The 23,932-nt window shown below is 38.5% G+C and overlaps 1 protein-coding gene across 1 annotated transcript in view; it reads left to right on the forward strand.

Annotated features, from left to right (window-relative positions):
* Positions 1 to 23,932, forward strand: part of LOC128664420 (uncharacterized) — a 401,731-nt gene that overhangs the window by 83,152 nt on the left and 294,647 nt on the right. Inside the window, exon 4 of the mRNA XM_053719251.1 lies at positions 10,252 to 10,638. Coding sequence (XP_053575226.1) covers positions 10,252 to 10,638 — 387 coding nt within the window. The remainder of the gene's footprint in view (positions 1 to 10,251; positions 10,639 to 23,932) is intronic.

Consider the following 23,932-nt stretch of genomic DNA (forward strand, 5'->3'; position numbering starts at 1 on the left):
GAATTTCTCTTCTTTTATAGAAACCAGGGCAATATCCTGGGTATTTAGATATAGTTATGCCAAAACATTAGCAAGACATGCAGAAAACAATCATGCTCCATCTTAGTCACACAGAATTGCTTTATTAAATATGATAAATTTGCTAAAACGCAGAAGTCTCAGAACCCCAGAATATAGGGTTTTATTGAATGCTGCAGTCTGTTATTAGCTTTGGCGAATAACAAATCTTGTTATAGGAGCCTTACACCATATAGTGAAATACATGTTATACATTATACTATAATGATCTCTGTTTTTGATCCTTTGAGATGTTTTCCTTGGAATATGACACTGTAGACAATCTTTCGGCTGTTGCAAAGAATCATTAATAATAATTGGGTTATTATCAGCATCATGTGATGCTGAGAACACTTCCCTGAAGCTATAATGGCTACAAAATGTAGGTACCATGTTTCTTTAGAAACTAGATATTTTATTTCATTTCTTTTGTCCAAATTCATTTTTTTAAAGGGACAAAGACTTCAAACTCTAGGCTTGGTACAATTGGACATATTTTTGCGAGCACTAATGTTTCTGCATAGTCAGCTTTGTTAATATAGATTGTAGTGTACATCATCAAGGCTTACCAAGTTCTAAATAAGCTGGTACTTCTGGACTTGAGAGCACACTATACAGAGGCAGTGTCTTCTTCATACCAGCAGAAACTAACCTCTACAGGTTGGTAAATACCACATAGCAAGATAAAATAGGTATCTGTGTTTACTCTTATGTAATTTATGGCTTTGAAAGCCTTAATTTTGTTTTGCAAATTAACATATGCTTCATGCATTATCTGGGGTGTTTCTCTTTATTTAATTATCTGGTATTTTTTTTTTTCTTTTGCAATGGTGACCCGAATGAAGGTTATTTGTGTTGTCTGTCTTTGAACTATCTGATAAATAATAATGGCAACAGGATCTTGTTGATAAATCTGCTGTATTAAGTTGACATAAAGGGCGAGATTTCATATGCAGCGTCGGGCGCAAAACCCGGCGTCGCCAATTTTTTATTGGATCTAGCGATCACATATACGCGTAACATAAAAGTTACGTGCTTATATTTTTTCCCGTCGTCCGCAGTTTTTACTCCCATAAACTAACATAGAACCAGCGTAGCGAGTCAGTATCACATTTTCAGCGCAAGGTCTTACACGCCAAGAACAGAGAAACTTTACTCCATATTCACCTCGCCAGACATAGGCAGGTGCAGCAAGCCTTGCGCTGAGTATGAAACTACCATGACTCCCTAGAAGCCTTAACAAACACCTAACACGCGCACAATATCCACCCCTAATCCACCACCACCCACATCGCAAAGTCTAATAAACTTATTAGCCCCTAATCCACCTTCCCCCACATCAGAAATTACCTAATAAACCTATTAACCCCTAATCCACCATACCCCCGAAACGCAAACTACATGATTAACATATTAACACCTAAACCGCCAAACTCCCACAATGCAAAGTATCTAATTAAACTATTTACCCCTAAACCAACAACCCCCACAACACAAAGTATTAAAGGGACACTCAAGTCAAAATTAAACTTTTATTATTTAGATAGAGCATGCAATTTTAAACAACTTTCCAATTTACTTCCATTAACAAAAAGTGCACAGTCTTTTTATATTTAAACTTTTTGAGTCATCAGCTCCTACTGAGCATGTGCAATAATTAGAATAAGTGTGTATGCATTTGTGATTGGCTGATCGCTGTCACATGGTACGTGTATGCATTTGTGATTGGCTGGGCTGATGGTTGTCACATGGAACAGGGGGAGTTGAAATAGACATAACTTTTAAAATTGGCAGAAAAAAAACTAATTTTTGTAAGAACTTACCTGATAAATTAATTTCTTTCATATTGGCAAGAGTCCATGAGTTAGTGACGTATGGGATATATAATCCTACCAGGAGGGACACAGTTTCCCAAACCTCAAAATGCCTATAAATACACCCCTCAACACACCCACAATTCAGTTTTAACAAATAGCCAAGTGGTGGGGTGAAAAAGAAAGGAGTAAAAAGCATCAACAAAGGAATTTGGAAATAATTGTGCTTTATACAAAAAAATCATAACCACCATAAAAAGGGTGGGTCTCATGGACTCTTGCCAATATGAAAGAAATGAATTTCTCAGGTAAGTTTTTACATAAATTATGTTTTCTTTCATGTAATTGGCAAGAGTCCATGAGCTAGTGACGTATGGGATAGAGATACCCAAGATGTCGAATTCCACACAAGAGTCACTAGAGAGGGAGGGATAAAACAATAACAGCCATTTTCTGCTGAGAAAATTAAATCCACAACCAGAAAAATAAGTTTTTCTCAAAAATGAAAGAAAAAAACTTAAAACATAAGCAGAGGAATCAAACGGAAACAGCTACCTGAAGAACTTTTCTACCAAAAACTGCTTCTGAAGAAGCAAATACATCAAAACAGTAGAATTTAGTAAATGTGTGCAAAGAAGACCAAGTTGCTGCTTTGCAAATCTGATCAACTGAAGCTTCATTCTTAAAAGCCCATGACGTAGAGACTGATCTAGTAGAATGAGCTGTAATTCTCTGAGGCTGGGCGTGACCCGACTCCAAATAAGCCTGATTAATCAAAAGCTTTAACCAAGATGCCAAGGAAATGGCAGAAGCCTTCTGACCTTTCCTAGAATCAGAAAAGATAACAAATAGACTAGAAGTCTTCCTGAAATCTTTAGTAGATTCAACATAATATTTCAAAGGTCTTACCACATCCAAAGAATGCAAGGATTTCTCCAAAGAATTCTTATGATTAGGACACAAAGAAGGGACAACAATTTCTTTATTAATGTTGTTAGAATTGACAACTTTGGATAAGAAGTCCGCAAAACTGCCTTATCCTGATGGAAAATCAGAAAAGGAGATTTACAAGAAAGAACAGATAATTCAGAAACTCTTCTAGCAGAAGAGATGGCCAAAAGGAACAACACTTTCCAAGAAAGTAGTTTAATGTCCAAAGAATGCATAGGCTCAAAAGGAGGAGCCTGTAAAGCTTTCAAAACCAAATTAAGACTCCAAGGAGGAGAGATTGATTTAATGACAGTCTTGATACGGACCAAAGCCTGTACAAAACAGTGAATATCAGGAAGCTTAGCAATCTTTCTGTGAAATAAAACAGAAAGAGCAGAGATTTGTCCCTTTAAGGAACTTGCAGACAAACCTTTATCCAAACCATCCTGAAGAAACTGTAAAATTCTAGGAATTCTAAAAGAATGCCAGGAGAATTTATGAGAAGAACACCATGAAATTTAAGTCTTCCAAACTCGATAATAAATCTTCCTAGAAACAGATTTACGAGCCTGTAACATAGTATTAATCACTGAATCAGAGAAACCTCTATGACTAAGCACTAGGCGTTCAATTTCCATACCTTCAAATGTAATGATTTGAGATCCTGATGGAAAAACGGACTTTGAGACAGAAGGTCTAGCCTTAATGGAAGTGGCCAAGGTTGGCAGCTGGACATCCGGACAAGATCCCGCATACCAAAACCTGTGAGGCCATGCTGGAGCTACCAGCAAAACAAACGATTGTTCCATGATGATTTTGGAAATCACTTTTGGAAGAAGAACTAGAGGCGGGAAAAGATATAAGCAGGTTGGTAACACCAAGGAACTGCTAACGCATCCACTGCTTCCGTCTGAGGATCCCTGGACCTGGACAGGTACCTGGGAAGTTTCTTGTTTAGATGGGAAGCCATCAGATCTATTTCTGGAAGTCCCCACATCTGAACAATCTGAGAAAACACATCCGGATGGAGCGACCACTCCCCTGAATCTAAAGTCTGACGGCTGAGATAATATGCTTCCCAATTGTCTATACCTGGGATATGAACAGCAGAAATTAGACAGGAGCTGGATTCCGCCCAAGCAAGTATCCGAGATACTACTTTAATGGCTTGGGGACTGCAATGTCCCATCCTGATGATTGACATATGCCACAGTTGTGATATTGTCTGTCTGAAAACAAATGAATGGTTCTCTCTTCAACAGAAGCCACACCTGAAGAGCCCTGAAGATAGCACGGCGTTCTAAAATATTGATTGGTAACCTCGCCTCTTGAGGTTTCCAAACCCCTTGTGCTGTCAGAGATCCCCAGACAGCTCCCCAACCTGAAAGACTTGCAACTGTTGTGATCACAGTCCAGGTTGGACAAACAAAAGAGGCCCCTTGAACTATACAATGGTGATCTAACTACCAAGTCAGAGAGAGTCGAACATTGGGATTTAAGGATATTAATTGTGATACCTTTGTATAATCAATGCACCATTGGTTCAGCATACAAAGCTGGAGAGGTCTCATATGAAAATGAGCAAAGGGGATCGCGTCTGAGGCTGCAGTCATGAGACCTAAAACTTCCATGCACATAGCCACTGAAGGTAATGACTGAGACTGAAGGTTCCGACAAGCTGAAACCAATTTAAATCATCTCTTGTCAGTTAGAGACAGAATCATGGACACTGAATCTATCTGGAAACCTAAAAAGGTGACCCTTGTCTGAGGAATCAAATAACTTTTTGGTAAATTGATCTTCCTACCATGTCTTTGAAGAAGCAACACTAGTTGATTTGTGTGAGATTCTGCAGAATACAAAGACTGAGCTAGTACCAAGATATCATCCAAATAATGAAATACAGCAATACCCAGTTCTATGATGACAGAGAGTAGGGCACCGAGAACCTTCAAAAAGATTCTTGGAGCTGTCGCTAGGCCAAATGGAAGAGCGACAAATTGGTAATGCTTGTCTATAAAAGAGAATCTCAGAAACTGAAAATGGTCTGGATGAATCGGAATATGAAGATATGCATCCTGTAAGTCTATTGTGGACATATAATGCCCTTGCTGAACAAAAGGCAGAATAGTCCTTATAGTCACCATTTTGAAAGTTGGCACTCTTACATAACGATTCATAATTTTCAGATCCAGAAATGGTCTGAAAGAATTTTCTTTCTTTGCGACAATGAATAGATTTGAATAAAACCCCAGACCCTGTTCTTGAAACGGAACTGGTATGATTACCCCTGAAAACTCCAGGTCTGAAACACACTTCAGAAAAGCTTGAGCCTTTACTGGATTTACTGGGATGCGTGAGAGAAAAAAACCTTCTCACAGGAGGTCTTACTCTGAATCCTATTCGGTACCCTTGAGAGACAATACTCTGAATCCAATGATTTTGGACAGAATCTGCCCAAATGTTTAGGAAGAATCTTAATCTGCCCCCTACCAGCTGAGCTGGAATGAGGGCCACACCTTCATGCAGACTTGGGGGCTGGATTTGGTTTCTTAAATGGTTTGGATTTACTCCAACTTGAAGAAGGTTTCCAATTGGAACCAGATTCTTTGGGGGAAGGATTAGGTTTCTGTTCCTTATTTTGTCGAAAGGAACAAAAGCGATTAGAAGCTTTAGATTTACCCTTAGGTCTTTTATCCTGAGGCAAAAAAACTCCCTTCCCCCCAGTGACAATTGAAATAATCGAATCCAACTGAGAACCAAATAACTTATTACCTTGGAAAGAAAGAGATAGTAATCTAGACTTAGATACCATGTCAGCATTTCAATATTTAAGCCACAAAGCTCTTCTAGCTAAAATAGCTAAAGACATAGATTTAACATAAATTTTGATGATATCAAAAATGGCATCACAAATAAAATGTTGAAGCAAGCGAACAATGCTAGACAAATCAGAATCCATTTCCTGTTGCGCTAAACTTTCCAACCAAAAAGTTGATGCAGCTGCAACATCAGCCATATAAATGGCAAACCTGAGGAGATGACCAGAATATAAATAAGTTTTCTTTAGATAAGATTCAAGTTTCCTATCTAAAGGGTCTTTGAAAGAAGTACTATCTTCTATATCAATAGTAGTACATTTAGCAAGAGTAGAAATAGCCCCATCAACTTTGGGGATCTTTTCCCAAAACTCCAATCTAACTGCTGGTAAAGGATACGATTTTTTAAACCTTGAAGAAGGAATAAAAGAAGTACCAGGCCTATTCCATTCCTTAGAAATCATATAAGAAATAACATCAGGAACTGGAAAAACCTCTGGAGTAACCACAGGAGGTTTATAAACAGAATTTAAATGTTTACTAGTTTTAATATCAAGAGGACTAGTTTCCTCAATATCCAATGTAATCAACACTTCTTTTAACAAGGAACAAATATACTCCATTTTAAATAAATAAGTAGATTTGTCTGTGTCAATATCTGAAGAAGGATCTTCTGAATCAGATAGATCCTCGTCAGAAGAGGATAATTCAGTATGTTGTCAGTCATTTAAAATTTCATCAACTTTATGAGAAGTTTTAAAAGACCTTTTACGTTTATTAGAAGACGGGATGGCAGACAAAGCCTTCTGAATCGCATCTGCAATAAAATCTTTTAAATTCACAGGTATATCTTGTACATTAGATGTTGAAGGAACAACAGGCATTGTACTATTACTGATGGACACATTCTCTGCATGTAAAAGCTTATCATGACAACTATTACATACCACAGCTGGAGATATCTCCACAAATTTAAAAACAAATGCACTTAGCTTTGGTAGAACTGTTATCATGCAGCAGGGTTCCAACAGTGGTTTCTGAAACAGTATCAGATAGAGACATCTTGCAAATGTAAGAGAAAAAAACAACATATAAAGCCAAATGATCAATTTCCTTATATGGCAGTTTCAGGAATGGGGAAAAAATGCAAATAGCATAGCCGTCTAACATAGAAAAAGGCAAGTGGCACATAGGAATGGGGTTTTAAATAATGAAATTTTTTGGCGCCAAGTATGACGCACAACGTAACTGAATTTTTTTTGGATCTAACAACATCCGGAAATGACACACTCGCATCATTGATGACGCAACCTTGTGCAAGAACTCAGCGTCAACTAAGACCCCAGAAATAATGAATTTGCGTCATCGGACGTAACTTCGCGCCAAAAAAATTCACACGCCAAGAATGACGCAATAAACTTCGGCATTTTGCGCCCTCACGAGCCTAATTTTGCCCGCAAAATTTAATAGAAAACAGTCAATAGAAAAAAGACTATACCCCTGGTAAGAAAAAATATTTTCCTAAATATGCTTTTCCCAAATATGAAACTGACAGTCTGCAAAAGGAAATATACATAAACCTGACTCATGGCAAATATAAATACAATACATATATTTAGAACTTTATATTAATACATAAAGTTCCAAACCATTGCTGAGAGTGTCTTAAAGGTACATGAAACTCAAAATTCTTCTTTCATGATTCAGAAAGAGAATACAATTTTAAACAACTTTATAATTTACTTCTATTATCTAATCTGTTTCATTCTCTTGGTATCATTTGTTGAAGGTGCAGCACTGCACTACTGGTTTCTAACTGAACACATGGTGAGCCAATCACAATCGATATATAAATGCAGCTACCAATCAACAGCTAGAACCTAGTTTATCTGCTGCTCCTGAGCTTGCTTAGATAAACCTTTCAGCAAATTAAATAATAGAAGTAAATTGGAAATTTGTTTAAAATTGTATTCTCTATCTAAATCATGAAAGAAAATTTTTGGGTTTCATGTCCCTTTAAGTAATGAAAACATACTTACCAAAAGACACCCATCCACATTTAGCAGATAGCCAAACCAGTACTGAAACAGTATATCGTCGATCTGAAAAGGGAGGTGGGAGATGAATCTCTACGACCGATAACAGAGAACCTATGAAATAGATCTCCCATGAGGAAAACCATTGCAATCAATAGGTATACTCCCTTCACAACCCTCTGACATTCACTGTACTCTGAGAGGAATCAGTCTTCAAAATGCTGAGAAGCGCATATCAACGTAGAATCTAGCACAAACTTACTTCACCACCTCCATAGGAGGCAAAGTTTGTAAAACTGAATTGTGGGTGTGGTGAGGGGTGTATTTATAGGCATTTTGAGGTTTGGGAAACTTTGCCCCTCCTGGTAGGATTGTATATCCCATACGTCACTAGCTCATGGACTCTTGCCAATTACATGAAAGAAAAAAATCTACTACTCATTTGAAGTTCAGACTAAGTGCTATTGCATTGTCTTGTTAGCTTGCATTTGTTGATTATGCAAATCTACTGTGTTGACTGGTCCTTTAACCTAATAACTAAGCCCCCTAACCTAACACCCCCTAGGTTAACCCCAATTACAATACACTAGCATAAAATACTAATTAAATTAAAAAATAATAAACATATATAAAAAATAAAAAAATAAAAATTGCTAAAAAAAACTAATATTACTGAAAATAAAAAACTACCCTTACTCGAAATAAAAAAACCTAACAGTACACAAACAAAAACACTAAAATAAAAAATAAAAAAGCTAACATTACAAAAAATAACAAATGAAATTATCCAAAATTAAAAAAAGTTATTCCTATTCTAATTCTCCCTTAAAAACAAAAAAGACATCGCAAAATAACCCCCCCCCCCATAATCTAACAATAAACTACCAATAGCCCTTACAAGGGCCTTTTGTAGGGCATTGCCCTAAGTTTAACAGCTCTTTTCCTAAAAAAATAAATAAAAAGTTCCCCTCTAACAGTACAAACCCCCACCCACCCGACCCCCAAAATAAAAAAGAGCTAACTAAAAAAAAAACAACTAATCTACCAAAAAAGACCCCTCTCTACATCGGTACCTCTGTCCGTCTATTATTGCACTGCCCCACTGCGGCATTGAGAGGCCCAGGACTGCAGCGTCCTTAAGGGCTTAAGGGTACGGCGCTAGTCGTTAAGGGGTTAAAGAGAGCATTAGAAATACTATTACAAATATATAGATTTTAATTTTTTAAATTAGAATATTGCACAATTTGAATATTACATTTATAGAGAGCTTAACAAATACTATTACAAATATAAGGATTCGAATTTTCGAATTTGAATATTGCGTAAATTGAATCAAATTATTAGAAAAATTCAAATAAAATATTACATTTAAAGAAAGCATTATATTTACTATTACATAAAACAAATGTTAAAATATTATGTAAACATTCGAAATTAATGTACAAATGTGTTAAAATTCGTTCACATTTTCGAATGATGCAAAACATTCGCCCATCCCTATTTATTTGATAAGGGATTTTTATTTCTTTTTTTTTAATATGGGAAGATATTGGGATCTGAATTTTGACAAAAAATATATTACCCAAATGCCATATTCCTAGTTTGATACATTTGGGCCTATATTCTATGCATGCTTATAAGGTTATGGAAATTTCTGAGCAATTCACAGCCAGTATCAGAGGTCTGAGAACCCCTTAAGTTAATGAATAAGTCAGAGAGACATTTGCTTACTTTAATACAATGCATATATTGATATAAAGGAACATTCTAATGCTAGAGCGGCATGCTCTAATTCAATAGAGTGTGTTATGTTTGTATTAGTGAGCCTGAAAAACTTAAATCCATTTAAGGTAGTAGTAAAAGCCCACTCCAAGGCTGTGCGCTTTGTAACCCCCGAGCAGAACATAACCAGTGATTAGTGGGGATTGCATGACTGCTGCTACTGACTGGCTCACAGCTCCAGAGCTGGACTTTACCTATGTTTTAAATCATTTTATGGTTGTAATTAAACCCATAGTTATCTGGCCTCACAAATGCATGAACTACAGGCTGTTGCAAATGTTGTATTACAATGTCCCTTTACTGTGTTAGTATCTATTTAAAAAAAAACAAAAAAAAAAAAAACAACAAAATAGCACACAGTAACAAACAGGATTGTGAAGTCATTACGCATTTAAAGGTGCAGATAAAACAAACAATCTTAACAACTTTCCAATTTACTTCTATTATCAAATTAGCTCTTGGTATCTTTTGTTGAAGGAGTATCAGTGCACCTGTGAGCACCAGCTGAGAACATTGGTTCAGCCAATTACAAGAATCATATATGTGCAGCCACCAATCAGCAACTAGCTCCCATCATCGCATTGATGCTTCTGAGCCTACCTAGGTTTGCTCTTCAACAAACAATACAGAGAGAACCAAACAAATCAGATAAAAGATCATTTGATAAATGGAAAGTTGTTTACAATTACATGCTCTATCTGAATTGTGAACATTTAATCATAAAAGTTTTAATCTGACTGCTGGTAATTCAATGTTTTATGTTAATATCTATATGATTACTGTAGTAATAATGGTATTTTCATATTTTTTTAGTTTTTATAAGAACAAGGAAAAGAGAACCAAAATGGACAACCTTCCATAGAAAGCCTTCACATCATTCTACAAGGAAGCATGTACCAAGTATCGCTTCCAGTGATGATGAACTGGATGACGTTGTTGTTTCTGAGAATGGTTCAACAATAAAAAGCAGAAAAACTCCTGTTCCTTTAATCCCTGCACAAAATGAAGAGAACGAATGGAAGAAGAAATCTACACATTTATTAAACAGTTCAGAAGCTGAAAGTTACTCTAAACCTGATGATATAAATATATTTGGAAACCAACCATCTCCCTGCAGTTTTGAAAATTTGGAATGTATAGATCTTTCAAAACCTTGTGTAAATGATGTTAGCAGCCAATATGGATGCAGTGAAGATTCAGGTATTCATAAATGAAGTAAAGATCAACTTGTGCCTTGGAAAATTAATATTTTGATGTACCAATATCAGTGTTAATGGATATTTGGATTTCTAGTTCTTCAAATAATTATACTTTTTAACAACTGCACACTCACTTAACTCTCATTATAATGAGAAAATAGGTAAAGGTTATCCTCCCAAGCATGTCACTACACATCTTTTTCCAGTTCTTAATACCTTGCCACCCTAATCGAAATACAATAAAATAAGTATGATGTGTAAATAAAAAAACATACTTAGTGTATATGTGATATTAAAGGGATTGTCTACTCCTAAATGTTTATTGTTTAAAAAGATAGATAACCCCTTTATTACCCATTCCCCGGTTGTGCATAACCAACACTGTTATATTAAAGGGACATTCAAGTATAAATTAAACTTTTAATAATTCAGATAGAGCATGCAATTTTAAACAACTTTCCAATTTATTTCCATTAACAAAATGTGCAGTCTTTTTATATTTACACTTTTTGAGTCACCAGCTCCTACTGAGCATGTGCAAGAATTCACAGAATGTATTTATATGCATTAGTTATTGGCTGATGGCTGTCACATGATACAAGAGGATTGGAAATATACATAACTTTGAAAGTCAGAAAACAAATCTATTACTCATTTAAGAGCTATTGCATTGTCTTTTTATCATGCATTTGTTGATTGTGTAAATCTACTGTATTTGCTGGTCCCTTAACACACTTTTTACCTCTGTGATTACCTTTTATCTAAGCCTCTGAAGACTGCTCCCTTTAATTAGTTATTTTGCCAGACTTGCAATTTAGTCACTCAGTGCTAACTTATAAATATCTCAAAGGCACATTGTTATCTATAAGGCACATATATGAACTTGCAGTGTCTAACTGTGAAAAACTGCCAACATAAGAGTCTAAGCCTACTTAGCTTTTAGCTTTCAACAAAGAATACCAAGTCAACAAAGCAAATTTGCTGATTAAAGTAAAATGCAAAGTTGTTCAAAATTGCATGCCCTATTTGAATCATGAAAGTTTAAGTTTGACTCGACTGTCCCTTAACTTTTTGCATGCGTCCGGTATCGCATGTACTAGAAGTTAAAAGTTAAACTTTTGTGCACAAATAAAGCTAAAAGCTTCAGATATCGGGACTGCGTTAATGTATTCTCCACATAGGCTTCAATGGACCACGCAAACGGAAAACAAAAATTAACACCTATACACTCACGCTGGACTCTACTGAGCTATTAATATTACACATACCAATGGTTCTTCACATTGAAATGTATGTTATATTTATATCTAAAATATATATTTCTATATACATCTGTATAAACACCTGTATATATTTATATAGATATCAAGGAGCCAATTTATCATCCCCCAAATGCATTTTAATGCATCTGTTTCTGAGCGAGTCTTCAGGCTCGCCGGAAACAGGAGTTAAGAAGCAGACCTCTGAGGCGGTGAACAGCAATCAGCCCGATCAGATAAGATCGGTTGATTGACACCCCCTGGTAGCGGCCGATTGGCTGTGAATCTGCAGGGGGCGGTATTGCACAAGCATTTCGCAAGAAATGTTTGCGCAATGATAAATGCTGACAGCAGACATGATCCACTACAGCGGATAATGTCCGTCTGCACAATGATAATTCGTCCCCCATAGTTTTATATATATATATTTAAAGAAATATTCATATATATACAGAAATATATTGAGAACTATAAATATTTCATTTATTGCAATGTGAAGAACACTGGAATGTACAATATTCAAATCGCGAATCAGGTTTAGCGCTGTAGGTCTAAAGCAGTCTTGGGTTAGAGCACTTAAAGACATCTTAAGACGCATCATGTAAATATTAAATATAAAAATAATGTAATAAATAATATTTTTTAATAATTATTAAAGAGATTCTAAAAGTTCATTATAATAACATTATTTTTATATTTAATATAAGATAAGATAACTGTTCAAGTGAGCTAAACCAGATTCACAATTTGCATATTTTACATATTTTACATTCCAATGTTCTTCACATAGAATAAAATGTTCCATTTATAAAAAAATATATATATATGATTATTATTTTGTAAAATATATATCTATACCTAAAAAACAATGTGATATACTTTCAAAAAAGTCCCAAATATTATTGCTGGCAGATCTAGGGGGTACCTCATTTAAGAAAGAAAGTTGCAAATAGTGAAGTCCTACAACACATTAAGAGGTGGTAATGAAGGGCTAATGTACTCACATATTCTAGAGCCTAACATCAAGCCCTAGATATAAAGGCTCTTTGAAACTCCAAATGGAGACACAGAAGTGGCACTCACAACAGATAAAGGAAAAACAATTTATTGTTAAAAAGTTATATTACCTGGCATTTACTAGAGAATGTTCCATAGCAAGAGCCTCTGCTATCACGGACCAATAAGATGTCTCTGAGATGCGAGTATTAGATTCAGAAGGATAGTCTCCGCCTATTTGGTGACATCACTGCGTTCCAGGTCACCAAATAGGAGCGAGCAAAAAGCAAGGAAAAAAAATGTTAGCGTGCCACTTGTAATCTAGCCCTATGGTTTAGATTTATTATGCTGCAAATGCAGCTGTTTCCCGCCGGGAACTTAAGTTAAGAAGCAGCGGTCATAAGAGTTAACTTAAGAAGCATACAATCAGAATGATTGACCCCCCCCCTGCTAGTGGCCGATTGGCCGTGAATGTGCAGGGGACGGCATTGCACAAGCATTCCACCAGAAATGCTTGTGCAATGTTAAATGCCGACAGTGTATGCAGAGATGATCTGTTACAGCGGGTCATGTCCTTTCGACATTTACTAAATCTACCCCCTTGAATCAGCTCATCTTTCCAAAACACAACATTTCTGATTTAATATTTATATTGCTAAATAACAATTGATCATTGAAAATCAGGGAATAAAAAGTGTTATATTATTTCCACTTTGCACCATCTTGCAATTTATGCAGAAAATGATGAGGTCTAAAATATCTAGCAATAAAATATTAGATACATTTTAAAATTTCACAAAATTCTGATTTTCAAGAGCGGTGGCTCTATCTATATTAACAATCTATGCATATAAAAAAAAATAATTAAAAAACAAATATAAAATTTTTGCATTCAATATATCCTATATAGGGCCAGGTTAAGAGTTGAGCGCAAAATATCGCTTACACTAAAGCGATATTTGCGGTCAACTGAGTAATACCAGCGCATGCGATGTGCGCTCGTATTACAAGTTAGGTGCAATGCGAAAGTAACCTCAAGTTCACATTGCACGGAAGCATTGCTTTTATAAGAGCGCACTTCCATTGGCTCCAAGTGGAGCCTCGTTCTGATGCCGTCGTGCAAGGAACCAAAGCGCAGCAAAGGGAGAAAGTAGCGCAGCAATTTTAAATATATATGTATATGAATAAATACATTTATGTGTTAATATGTGTATATACACATCTTAAAGGGCCAGTAAACCTACAAAATAATATATAATTCTGCACATAGTGCAGAATTAAATAACATTAGCTTAGGGGAAACTTTATAAATCAAAAGCTTTCAGAGATGTTTTATTCTTAAATTGAATTGACCTGAACTCCGGTCCAGGCTCTACTGAGTGGGTCTTGTTTTTCAAAAGTGCTTCATGGGCGCACTGTCTAGTCACAGCGTGCCAGATCGCGCCATTAAACTGAATGTAGCTCGCTCCCACTCTGGTCTGGTAGCGGGAGCGAGCTACATTCAGGTTAATGGCGTGACCAGGTGCAGCTAGATGAACATGTGCCCTCTCATTTGAAAGATGGGGACATCTGCATTCAAACTAAGGCGCAGTCATGCAATAATGCTACAGTAGGAAGCAATATGAAGCATTGATAGACTGTCCTAAAATTACCATGAAACTTGATATTACAAGTCCATAGTAAAACAGGTTTACCAGAGAAGGTTTAGTGTGGCCGACATCACTGTAGTGCACCTATTACTTTCAATGGATATTGTGACCGAGCTAAATAGTGCTGATATTACAAGTTGAAAGTTAAGGGTTGCATTTGAGTGAAAGCCCAAATAGCACTAGAAGAAATAATGCAACCTGAAGTAAAGTGTAAGGGTTAATACAAATGTTTTACAAAACACATGCAAAACCAAATCTGCATCTTATTGATTCATGCAACTCCTCATTTGAAAGAAAAGATTCTCTTCTTTGAAACATGTTTTTTTTGTCCTTGTACGTAGTATGGGTGCACAGATTTAAGTGGTTTTGGGGCTGGACGGCATAGACTCACTAAGTAACAAGCAATCCCTAATTCAGCATGGATTTCCTTGTATCCTGTGATGCAAACATGAACATGGTAGTGTCACAGGCAGTTCTGACTTCAGTTTCCAATGGGGAAGGAGACTGCAGGATGGGGAGGGGGGGTGATATAGATCAAAAGGGAGACCCCCAGGAAGATGATACATTGTCCTCTGCAGGGATGGCTTAGTTGTCATCTGCATTCTAGAGGTTAAAGTTAAACTTGCTTGTAAGAACTTACATACATTACTACTCATAAATACATGCCTAGGGGATCTGGTGGTAGTATCACCATTACATTTTCATGTACCACAATATTGCCATTATAATCTCATAGCAATAACCACAATATCACCTGGTAGTGTAGGTTACCATTATATATAGGTGTTAGGGCTCAGAGTTTGCTGTATGGGATTTACTATCAAAATGTTAGCAAAATGCCATCTGTGGTTTCTACAAATGTCAATATTGTGACAGGAAATATTGTAGACTATAATTCATAGATAGCAGCTCTTAAACATTTAGAATTATAAATACATAAGACAGACATTTACATTTACACCAAGATGTATTTTGAATCTATAAAATGGCCCATAAATTCTATGGAGATCCTGTAGGTAATTTTTTATGATAAGCTTTTCAGTAAGTATTAAATTTATGTCTTTTATTTCAACGTATTACCTAATTTTATTGTAGGCCTATCACAGTTTTGTCATAGGTATATTTTAACTGCAGTAACTTTAACTCTCCATATCCTTATGGTATTGAACATGAACTGTAGATGGAAAAAAAAATTAAAGTTTCATAATTTAGACAGAGGGCCGATTTATCTAAAGACCGCTGCTCTGAGGCAGCGGACAGAAATCAACCAGATCGAATACAATCGGGTTGCTTGACACCCCCTGCTAGTGGCCCCCTATATCCCCCTCTCTTTTGCGCTCTCTCCCCCCTCTCTTTTGCGCTCTCTCCCCCCTCTCTTTCTTTCATGTAATTAGCAAGAGTCCATGAGCTAGTGACGTATGGGATATACATTCCTACCAGGAGGGGCAAAGTTTCCCAAACCTCAAAATGCCTATAAATACACCCCTCACCACACCCACAAATCAGTTTTACAAACTTTGCCTCCTATGGAGGTGGTGAAGTAAGTTTGTGCTAGATTCTACGTTGATATGCGCTCCGCAGCAGGTTGGAGCCGGTTTTCCTCTCAGCGTGCAGTGAATGTCAGAGGGATGTGAGGAGAGTATTGCCTGTTTGAATTCAATGATCTCCTTCTACGGGGTCTATTTCATAGGTTCTCTGTTATCGGTCGTAGAGATTCATCTCTTACCTCCCTTTTCAGATCAACGATATACTCTTATATATATATACCATTACCTCTGCTGATTTTCGTTTCAGTACTGGTTTGGCTTTCTACAACATGTAGATGAGTGTCCTGGGGTAAGTAAGTCTTATTTTCTGTGACACTCTAAAGCTATGGTTGGGCACTTTTTTATAAAGTTCTAAATATATGTATTCAAACATTTATTTGCCTTGACTCAGGATGTTCAACATTTCCTTATTTCAGACAGTCAGTTTCATATTTGGGATAATGCATTTAAATATATCATTTTTATCTTACCTTCAAATTTGACTTCCCTGTGGGCTGTTAGGCTCGCGGGGGCTGAAAATGGTTCATTTTATTGCGTCATTCTTGGCGCGGACTTTCTTGGCGCGAATTTTTTTTTCTGTTTCCGGCGTCATACGTGTCGCCGGAAGTTGCGTCATTTTTGACGTTTTTCGCGCCAAAAATTTCGGCGTTCCGGATGTGGCGTCATTTTTGGCGCTAATAGCATTTAGGCGCCAAATAATGTGGGATTCAATTTTGTCTCCACTTTATTTAAGTCTCGTTATTTTTTGCTTCTGGTTGCTAGAAGCTTGTTCACTGGCATTTTTTCCCATTCCTGAAACTGTCATTTAAGGAATTTGATCAATTTTGCTTTATATGTTGTTTTTTCTATTACATATTGCAAGATGTCACACGTTGCAACTGAGTCAGAAGATACTACTGGAAAATCGCTGCCTGGTGCTGGAACTACCAAAGCTAAGTGTATCTGCTGTAAACTTTTGGTAGTTGTTCCTCCAGCTGTTGTTTGTATTAAATGTCATGACAAACTTGTTAATGCAGAAAATATTTCCTTTAGTAAAGTACCATTACCTGTTGCAGTTCCATCAACAGCTAATGTTCAGAGTGTTCCTGATAACATAAGAGATTTTGTTTCTGAATCCATTAAGAAGGCTATGTCTGTTATTCCTCCTTCTGGTAAACATAAAAAGTCTTTTAAAACTTCTCTTTATACAGATTAATTTTTAAATGAACATCATCATTCTGATTCTAATGATTCTTCTGATACAGAGGATTCTGTCTCAGAGGTTGATGCTGATAAATCGTCATATTTATTTAAAATGGAATTTATCCGTTCTTTACTTAAAGAAGTCCTAATTGCATTAGAAATTGAGGATTCTGGTCCTCTTGATACTAAATCTAAACGTTTAGGCAAGGTCTTTAGATCTCCTGTGGTTATTCCAGAAGTTTTTCCTGTTCCTGGTGCTATTTCTGAAGTAATTTCCAGAGAATGGAATAATTTGGGTAATTCATTTACTCCTTCTAAACGTTTTAAGCAATTATATCCTGTACCGTCCGACAGATTAGAGTTTTGGGACAAAATCCCTAAAGTTGATGGGGCTATTTCTACCCTTGCTAAACGTATTACTATTCCTACGGCAGATGGTACTTCCTTTAAGGATCCTTTAGACAGGAAAATTGAATCCTTTCTAAGAAAAGCTTATCTGTGTTCAGGTAATCTTCTTAGACCTGCTATATCATTGGCTGATGTTGCTGCAGCTTCAACTTTTTGGTTGGAAACTTTAGCGCAACAAGTAACAGATCATGATTCTCATAATATTATTCTTCTTCTTCAACATGCTAATAATTTTATCTGTGATGCCATTTTTGATATTATCAGAGTTGATGTCAGGTTTATGTCTCTAGCTATTTTAGCTAGAAGAGCTTTATGGCTTAAAACTTGGAATGCTGATATGTCTTCTAAATCGACTCTACTTTCCCTTTCTTTCCAGGGTAATAAATTATTTGGTTCTCAGTTGGATTCTATTATCTCAACTGTTACTGGAGGGAAAGGAACTTTTTTACCACAGGATAAAAAATCTAAGGGTAAAAACAGGGCTAATAATTGTTTTCGTTCCTTTCGTTTCAACAAAGAACAAAAGCCTGATCCTTCATCCTCAGGAGCAGTTTCAGTTTGGAAACCATCTCCAGTCTGGAATAAATCCAAGCCTTCTAGAAAAGCAAAGCCAGCTTCTAAGTCCACATGAAGGTGCGGCCCTCATTCCAGCCCAGCTGGTAGGGGGCAGATTACGTTTTTTCAAAGAAATTTGGATCAATACTGTTCACAATCTTTGGATTCAGAACATTGTTTTAGAAGGGTACAGAATTGGTTTCAAGATAAGACCTCCTGCAAAGAGATTTTTTCTTTCCGGTGTCCCAGTAAAGCCAGTGAAAGCTCAAGCATTTCTGAAATGTGTTTCAGATCTAGAGTTGGCTGGGGTAATTATGCCAGTTCCAGTTCTGGAACAGGGGCTGGGGTTTTATTCGAATCTCTTCATTGTAACAAAGAAGGAGAATTCCTTCAGTCCAGTTCTGGATCTAAAAATATTGAATCGTTATGTAAGGATACCAACATTCAAAATGGTAACTATAAGGACTATCCTGCCTTTAGTTCAGCAAGGGCATTATATGTCTACAATAGATTTACAGGATGCATATCTGCATATTCCGATTCATCCAGATCACTATCAGTTTCTGAGATTCTCTTTCCTGGACAAGCATTACCAGTTTGTGACTCTGCCGTTTGGCCTAGCTACAGCTCCAAGAATTTTTACAAAGGTTCTCGGTGCCCTTCTGTCTGTAATCAGAGAACAGGGTATTGTGGTATTTCCTTATTTGGACGATATCTTGGTACTTGCTCAGTCTTCACATTTAGCAGAATCTCATACGAATCGACTTGTGTTGGTTCTTCAAGATCATGGTTGGAGGATCAATTCACTAAAAAGTTAATTGATTCCTCAGACAAGGGTAACCTTTTTGGGTTTCCAGATAGATCCAGTGTCCATGACTCTGTCTTTGACAGACAAGAGACGTCTAAAATTGATTTCAGCTTGTCGAAACCTTCAGTCACAATCATTCCCTTCGGTAGCCTTATGCATGGAAATTCTAGGTCTTATGACTGCTGCATCGGACGCGATCCCCTTTGCTCGTTTTCACATGCGACCTCTTCAGCTCTGTATGCTGAACCAATGGTGCAGGGATTACACAAAGATATCTCAATTAATATCTTTAAAACCGATTGTAAGACATTCTCTGATGTGGTGGACAGATCACCATCGTTTAATTCAGGGGGCTTCTTTTGTTCTTCCGACCTGGACTATAATCTCAACAGATGCAAGTCTTACAGGTTGGGGAGCTGTGTGGGGGTCTGTGACGGCACAAGGGGTTTGGGAATCTCAGGAGGTGAGATTACCGATCAATATTTTGGAACTCCGTGCAATTTTCAGAGCTCTTCAGTCTTGGCCTCTTCTGAAGAGAGAGTCGTTCATTTGTTTTCAGACAGACAATGTCACAACTGTGGCATACATCAATCATCAAGGAGGGACTCACAGTCCTCTGGCTATGAAAGAAGTATCTCGAATTCTGGTTTGGGCGGAATCCAGCTCCTGTCTAATCTCTGCGGTTCATATCCAAGGTATAGACAATTGGGGAGCGGATTATCTCAGTCGCCAAACGTTGCATCCGGGCGAATGGTCTCTTCACCCAGAGGTATTTCTTCAGATTGTTCAAATGTGGGAACTCCCAGAAATAGATCTGATGGCTTCTCATCTAAACAAGAAACTTCCCAGTTATCTGTCCAGATCCCGGGATCCTCAAGCGGAAGCAGTGGATGCATTGTCACTTCCTTGGAAGTATCATCCTGCCTATATCTTTCTGCCTCTAGTTCTTCTTCCAAAAGTAATCTCCAAGATTCTGAAGGAATGCTCGTTTGTTGTGCTGGTAGCTCCAGCATCGCCTCACAGGTTTTGGTATGCGGATCTTGTCCGGATGGCCTCTTGCCAACCGTGGACTCTTCCGTTAAGACCAGACCTTCTGTCGCAAGGTCCTTTTTTCCATCAGGATCTCAAATCCTTAAATTTAAAGGTATGGAGATTAAACGCTTGATTCTTGGTCAAAGAGGTTTCTCTGACTCTGTGATTAATACTATGTTACAGGCTCGTCTGGAAGACTTATATTTCTTGGTGTCTTTCTCATCATTTTTCCTGGCATTCTTTTAGAATTCCGAGAATTTTACAGTTTCTTCAGGATGGTTTAGATAAAGGTTTGTCCGCAAGTTCCTTGAAAGGACAAATCTCTGCTCTTTCTGTTCTTTTTCACAGAAAGATTGCTAATCTTCCTGATATTCATTGTTTTGTACAAGCTTTGGTTCGTATAAAACCTGTCATTAAGTCGATTTCTCCTCCTTGGAGTTTGAATTTGGTTCTGGGGGCTCTTCAAGCTCCTCCTTTTGAACCCATGCATTCATTTGAGATTAAATTACTTTCTTGGAAAGTTTTGTTCCTTTTGGCCATCTCTTCTGCCAGAAGAGTCTCTGAATTATCTGCTCTTTCTTGTGAATCTCCTTTTCTGATTTTTCACCAGGATAAGGCGGTGTTGCGAACTTCTTTTGAATTTTTACCTAAGGTTGTGAATTCCAACAACATTAGTAGAGAAATTGTGGTTCCTTCATTATGTCCTAATCCTAAGAATTCTAAGGAGAAATCGTTGCATTCTTTGGATGTTGTTAGAGCTTTGAAATATTATGTTGAAGCTACTAAGTCTTTCCGAAAGACTTCTAGTCTATTTGTCATCTTTTCCGGTTCCAGAAAAGGCCAGAAAGCTTCTGCCATTTCTTTGGCATCTTGGTTGAAATCTTTAATTCATCATGCCTATGTCGAGTCGGGTAAAACTCCGCCTCAAAGGATTACAGCTCATTCTACTAGGTCAGTTTCTACTTCCTGGGCGTTTAGGAATGAGGCTTCGGTTGATCAAATTTGCAAAGCAGCAACTTGGTCCTCTTTGCATACTTTTACTAAATTCTACCATTTTGATGTGTTTTCTTCTTCTGAAGCAGTTTTCGGTAGAAAAGTACTTCAGGCAGCGGTTTCTATTTGAATCTTCTGCTTATGTTTTCATTAAACTTTATTTTGGTGTGGATTATTTTCAGCAGGAATTGGCTGTCTTTATTTTATCCCTCCCTCTCTAGTGACTCTTGCGTGGAAAGATCCACATCTTGGGTAGTCATTATCCCATACGTCACTAGCTCATGGACTCTTGCTAATTACATGAAAGAAAACATAATTTATGTAAGAACTTACCTGATAAATTCATTTCTTTCATATTAGCAAGAGTCCATGAGGCCCACCCTTTTTGTGGTGGTTATGATTTTTTTTTTTTTTTGTATAAAGCACAATTATTCCAATTCCTTATTTATATGCTTTCGCACTTTTTTTCTTATCACCCCACTTCTTGGCTATTCGTTAAACTGATTTGTGGGTGTGGTGAGGGGTGTATTTATAGGCATTTTGAGGTTTGGGAAACTTTGCCCCTCCTGGTAGGAATGTATATCCCATACGTCACTAGCTCATGGACTCTTGCTAATATGAAAGAAATGAATTTATCAGGTAAGTTCTTACATAAATTATGTTTTTGCTCTCCCTCTCCCCCTCTCTTATGCTCTCCCCCTCTCTTTTGCTCTCTCTCCCCCCTCTCTTTTGCTCTATTTCCCCTTTCCATTTAGGCGCTCTCTCCCCCTCTCTTTTGCTCTCTCTCCTCCCTCTCTTTTGCTCTCTCTCCTCCCTCTCTTTTGCTCTCTCTCCACCCTCTCTTTTGCTCTCTCCCCCTATCTCTTTTGCACTCTCTCTCCCCTCTCTTTTGCTCTCTCTCCCCCCTCTCTTTTGCTCTCTCACCCCCTCTCTTATGCTCTCTCTCCCCCCTCTCCTTTGCTCTCTCTCCCCCCTTTCTTTTACTTTCTCTCCCCTTCTCTTTTGCTCTCTCTCTCCCCTCTCTTTTGCTTTCTCTCCCCCTCTCTTATGCTCTCTCTGCCCCTCTATTTTGCTCTCTCTGCCCCCTCTAATTTGCTCTCTCTCTCCCCTCTCTTTTACTCTCTCATCCCCTCTCTTTTGCTCCTCCCCTCTCTTTTGCTCTCCCCCCCACTCTTTTGCTGTCTCTCCCCCCTCTCTTTTGCTCTCTCTCCCCCCTCTCTTTTGCTCTCTCTCTCCCCTCTCTTTTGCTCTCTCTCTCCCCTCTCTTTTTCTCTCTCTCCCCCCTCTCTTTTGCTCTCTCTCCCCCCTATATTTTGCTCTCTATCTCCCCCTCTTTTGCTCTCTCTCCCCCCTCTCATTTGCTCTCTCTCCCCTCTCATTTGCTCTCTCTCCCCTCTCATTTGCTCTCTCTCCCCTCTCATTTGCTCTCTCTCCCCCTCTCTTTTACACTCTCTCCCCCTCTCTTTTGCTCTCTCTCCCCCCCTCTCTTTTGCTCTCTCTTCCCCCTCTTGTTTGCTCTTTCTCTCCCCCTCTCTTTTGCTCTCCTTCTCCCTCCTCACTTTTGCGCTCTCTCTCTCCCTCTCTTTTGCGCTCTCTCTCCCCCCTCTCTTTGGCTCTCCCTCTCCCCTCTCTTTTGCTCTACCTCTCCCCTCTCTTTTGCTCTCTCTCTCTCCCCTATCATTTGCTCTCTCTCTCCCCTCTCATTTGCTCTTTCTCCCCCCCTCTCTTTTGCTCTCCCTCTCCCCTCTCTTTTGCTCTCTCGCACCCCTCTTTTGCTCTCTCCCCCTCTCATTTGCTCTCTCTCCCCTCTCATTTGCTTTCTCTCCCCCTCTCTTTTGCTCTCCCTCTCCCCCCTCTCTTATGCTCTCCCCCTCTCTTTTGCTCTCTCTCCCCCCTCTCTTTTGCTCTATTTCCCCTTTCCATTTAGGCGCTCTCTCCCCTCTCTTTTGCTCTCTCTCCTCCCTCTCTTTTGCTCTCTCTCCACCCTCTCTTTTGCTCTCTCCCCCTATCTCTTTTGCACTCTCTCCCCCTCTCTTTTGCACTCTCTCTCCCCTCTCTTTTGCTCTCTCTCCCCCCTCTCTTTTGCTCTCTCACCCCCCTCTCGTATGCTCTCTCTCCCCCTCTCTTTTGCTCTCTCTCCCCCCCTTTCTTTTGCTTTCTCTCCCCTTCTCTTTTGCTCTCTTTCTCCCCTCTCTTTTGCTTTCTCTCCCCCTCTCTTATGCTCTCTCTGCCCCTCTATTTTGCTCTCTCTGCCCCCTCTAATTTGCTCTCTCTCTCCCCTCTCTTTTACTCTCTCATTCCCTCTCTTTTGCTCCTCCCCTCTCTTTTGCTCTCCCCCCCACTCTTTTGCTGTCTCTCCCCCTCTCTTTCGCTCTCTCTCCCCCCTCTCTTTTGCTCTCTCTCTCCCCTCTCTTTTGCTCTCTCTCTCCCCTCTCTTTTTCTCTCTCTCCCCCCCTCTCTTTTGCTCTCTCTCCTCCTCTTTTTTGCCCCCACTCTTTTGCGCTTTCTCCCCCTCTCTTTTGCTCTCTCCCCCTCTCTTTTGCTCTCCCTCCCCCCTATCTTTTGCTCTCTATCTCCCCCTCTTTTGCTCTCTCTCCCCCTCTTTTGCTCTCCCTTCCCCCTCTCATTTGCTCTCTATCCCCTCTCATTTGCTCTCTCTCCCCTCTCATTTGCTCTCTCTCCCCCTCTCTTTTGCACTCTCTCCCCCTCTATTTTGCTCTCTCTCCCCCCCTCTCTTTTGCTCTCTCTTCCCCCTCTTGTTTGCTCTTTCTCTCCCCCTCTATTTTGCTCTCCCTCTCCCTCCTCACTTTTGCGCTCTCTCTCTCCCTCTCTTTTGCGCTCTCTCTCCCCTCTCTCTTTTGCTCTC

The sequence above is a fragment of the Bombina bombina genome, chromosome 6, assembly GCF_027579735.1.
Source record: "Bombina bombina isolate aBomBom1 chromosome 6, aBomBom1.pri, whole genome shotgun sequence".
Classification (NCBI taxonomy): domain Eukaryota; kingdom Metazoa; phylum Chordata; class Amphibia; order Anura; family Bombinatoridae; genus Bombina; species Bombina bombina.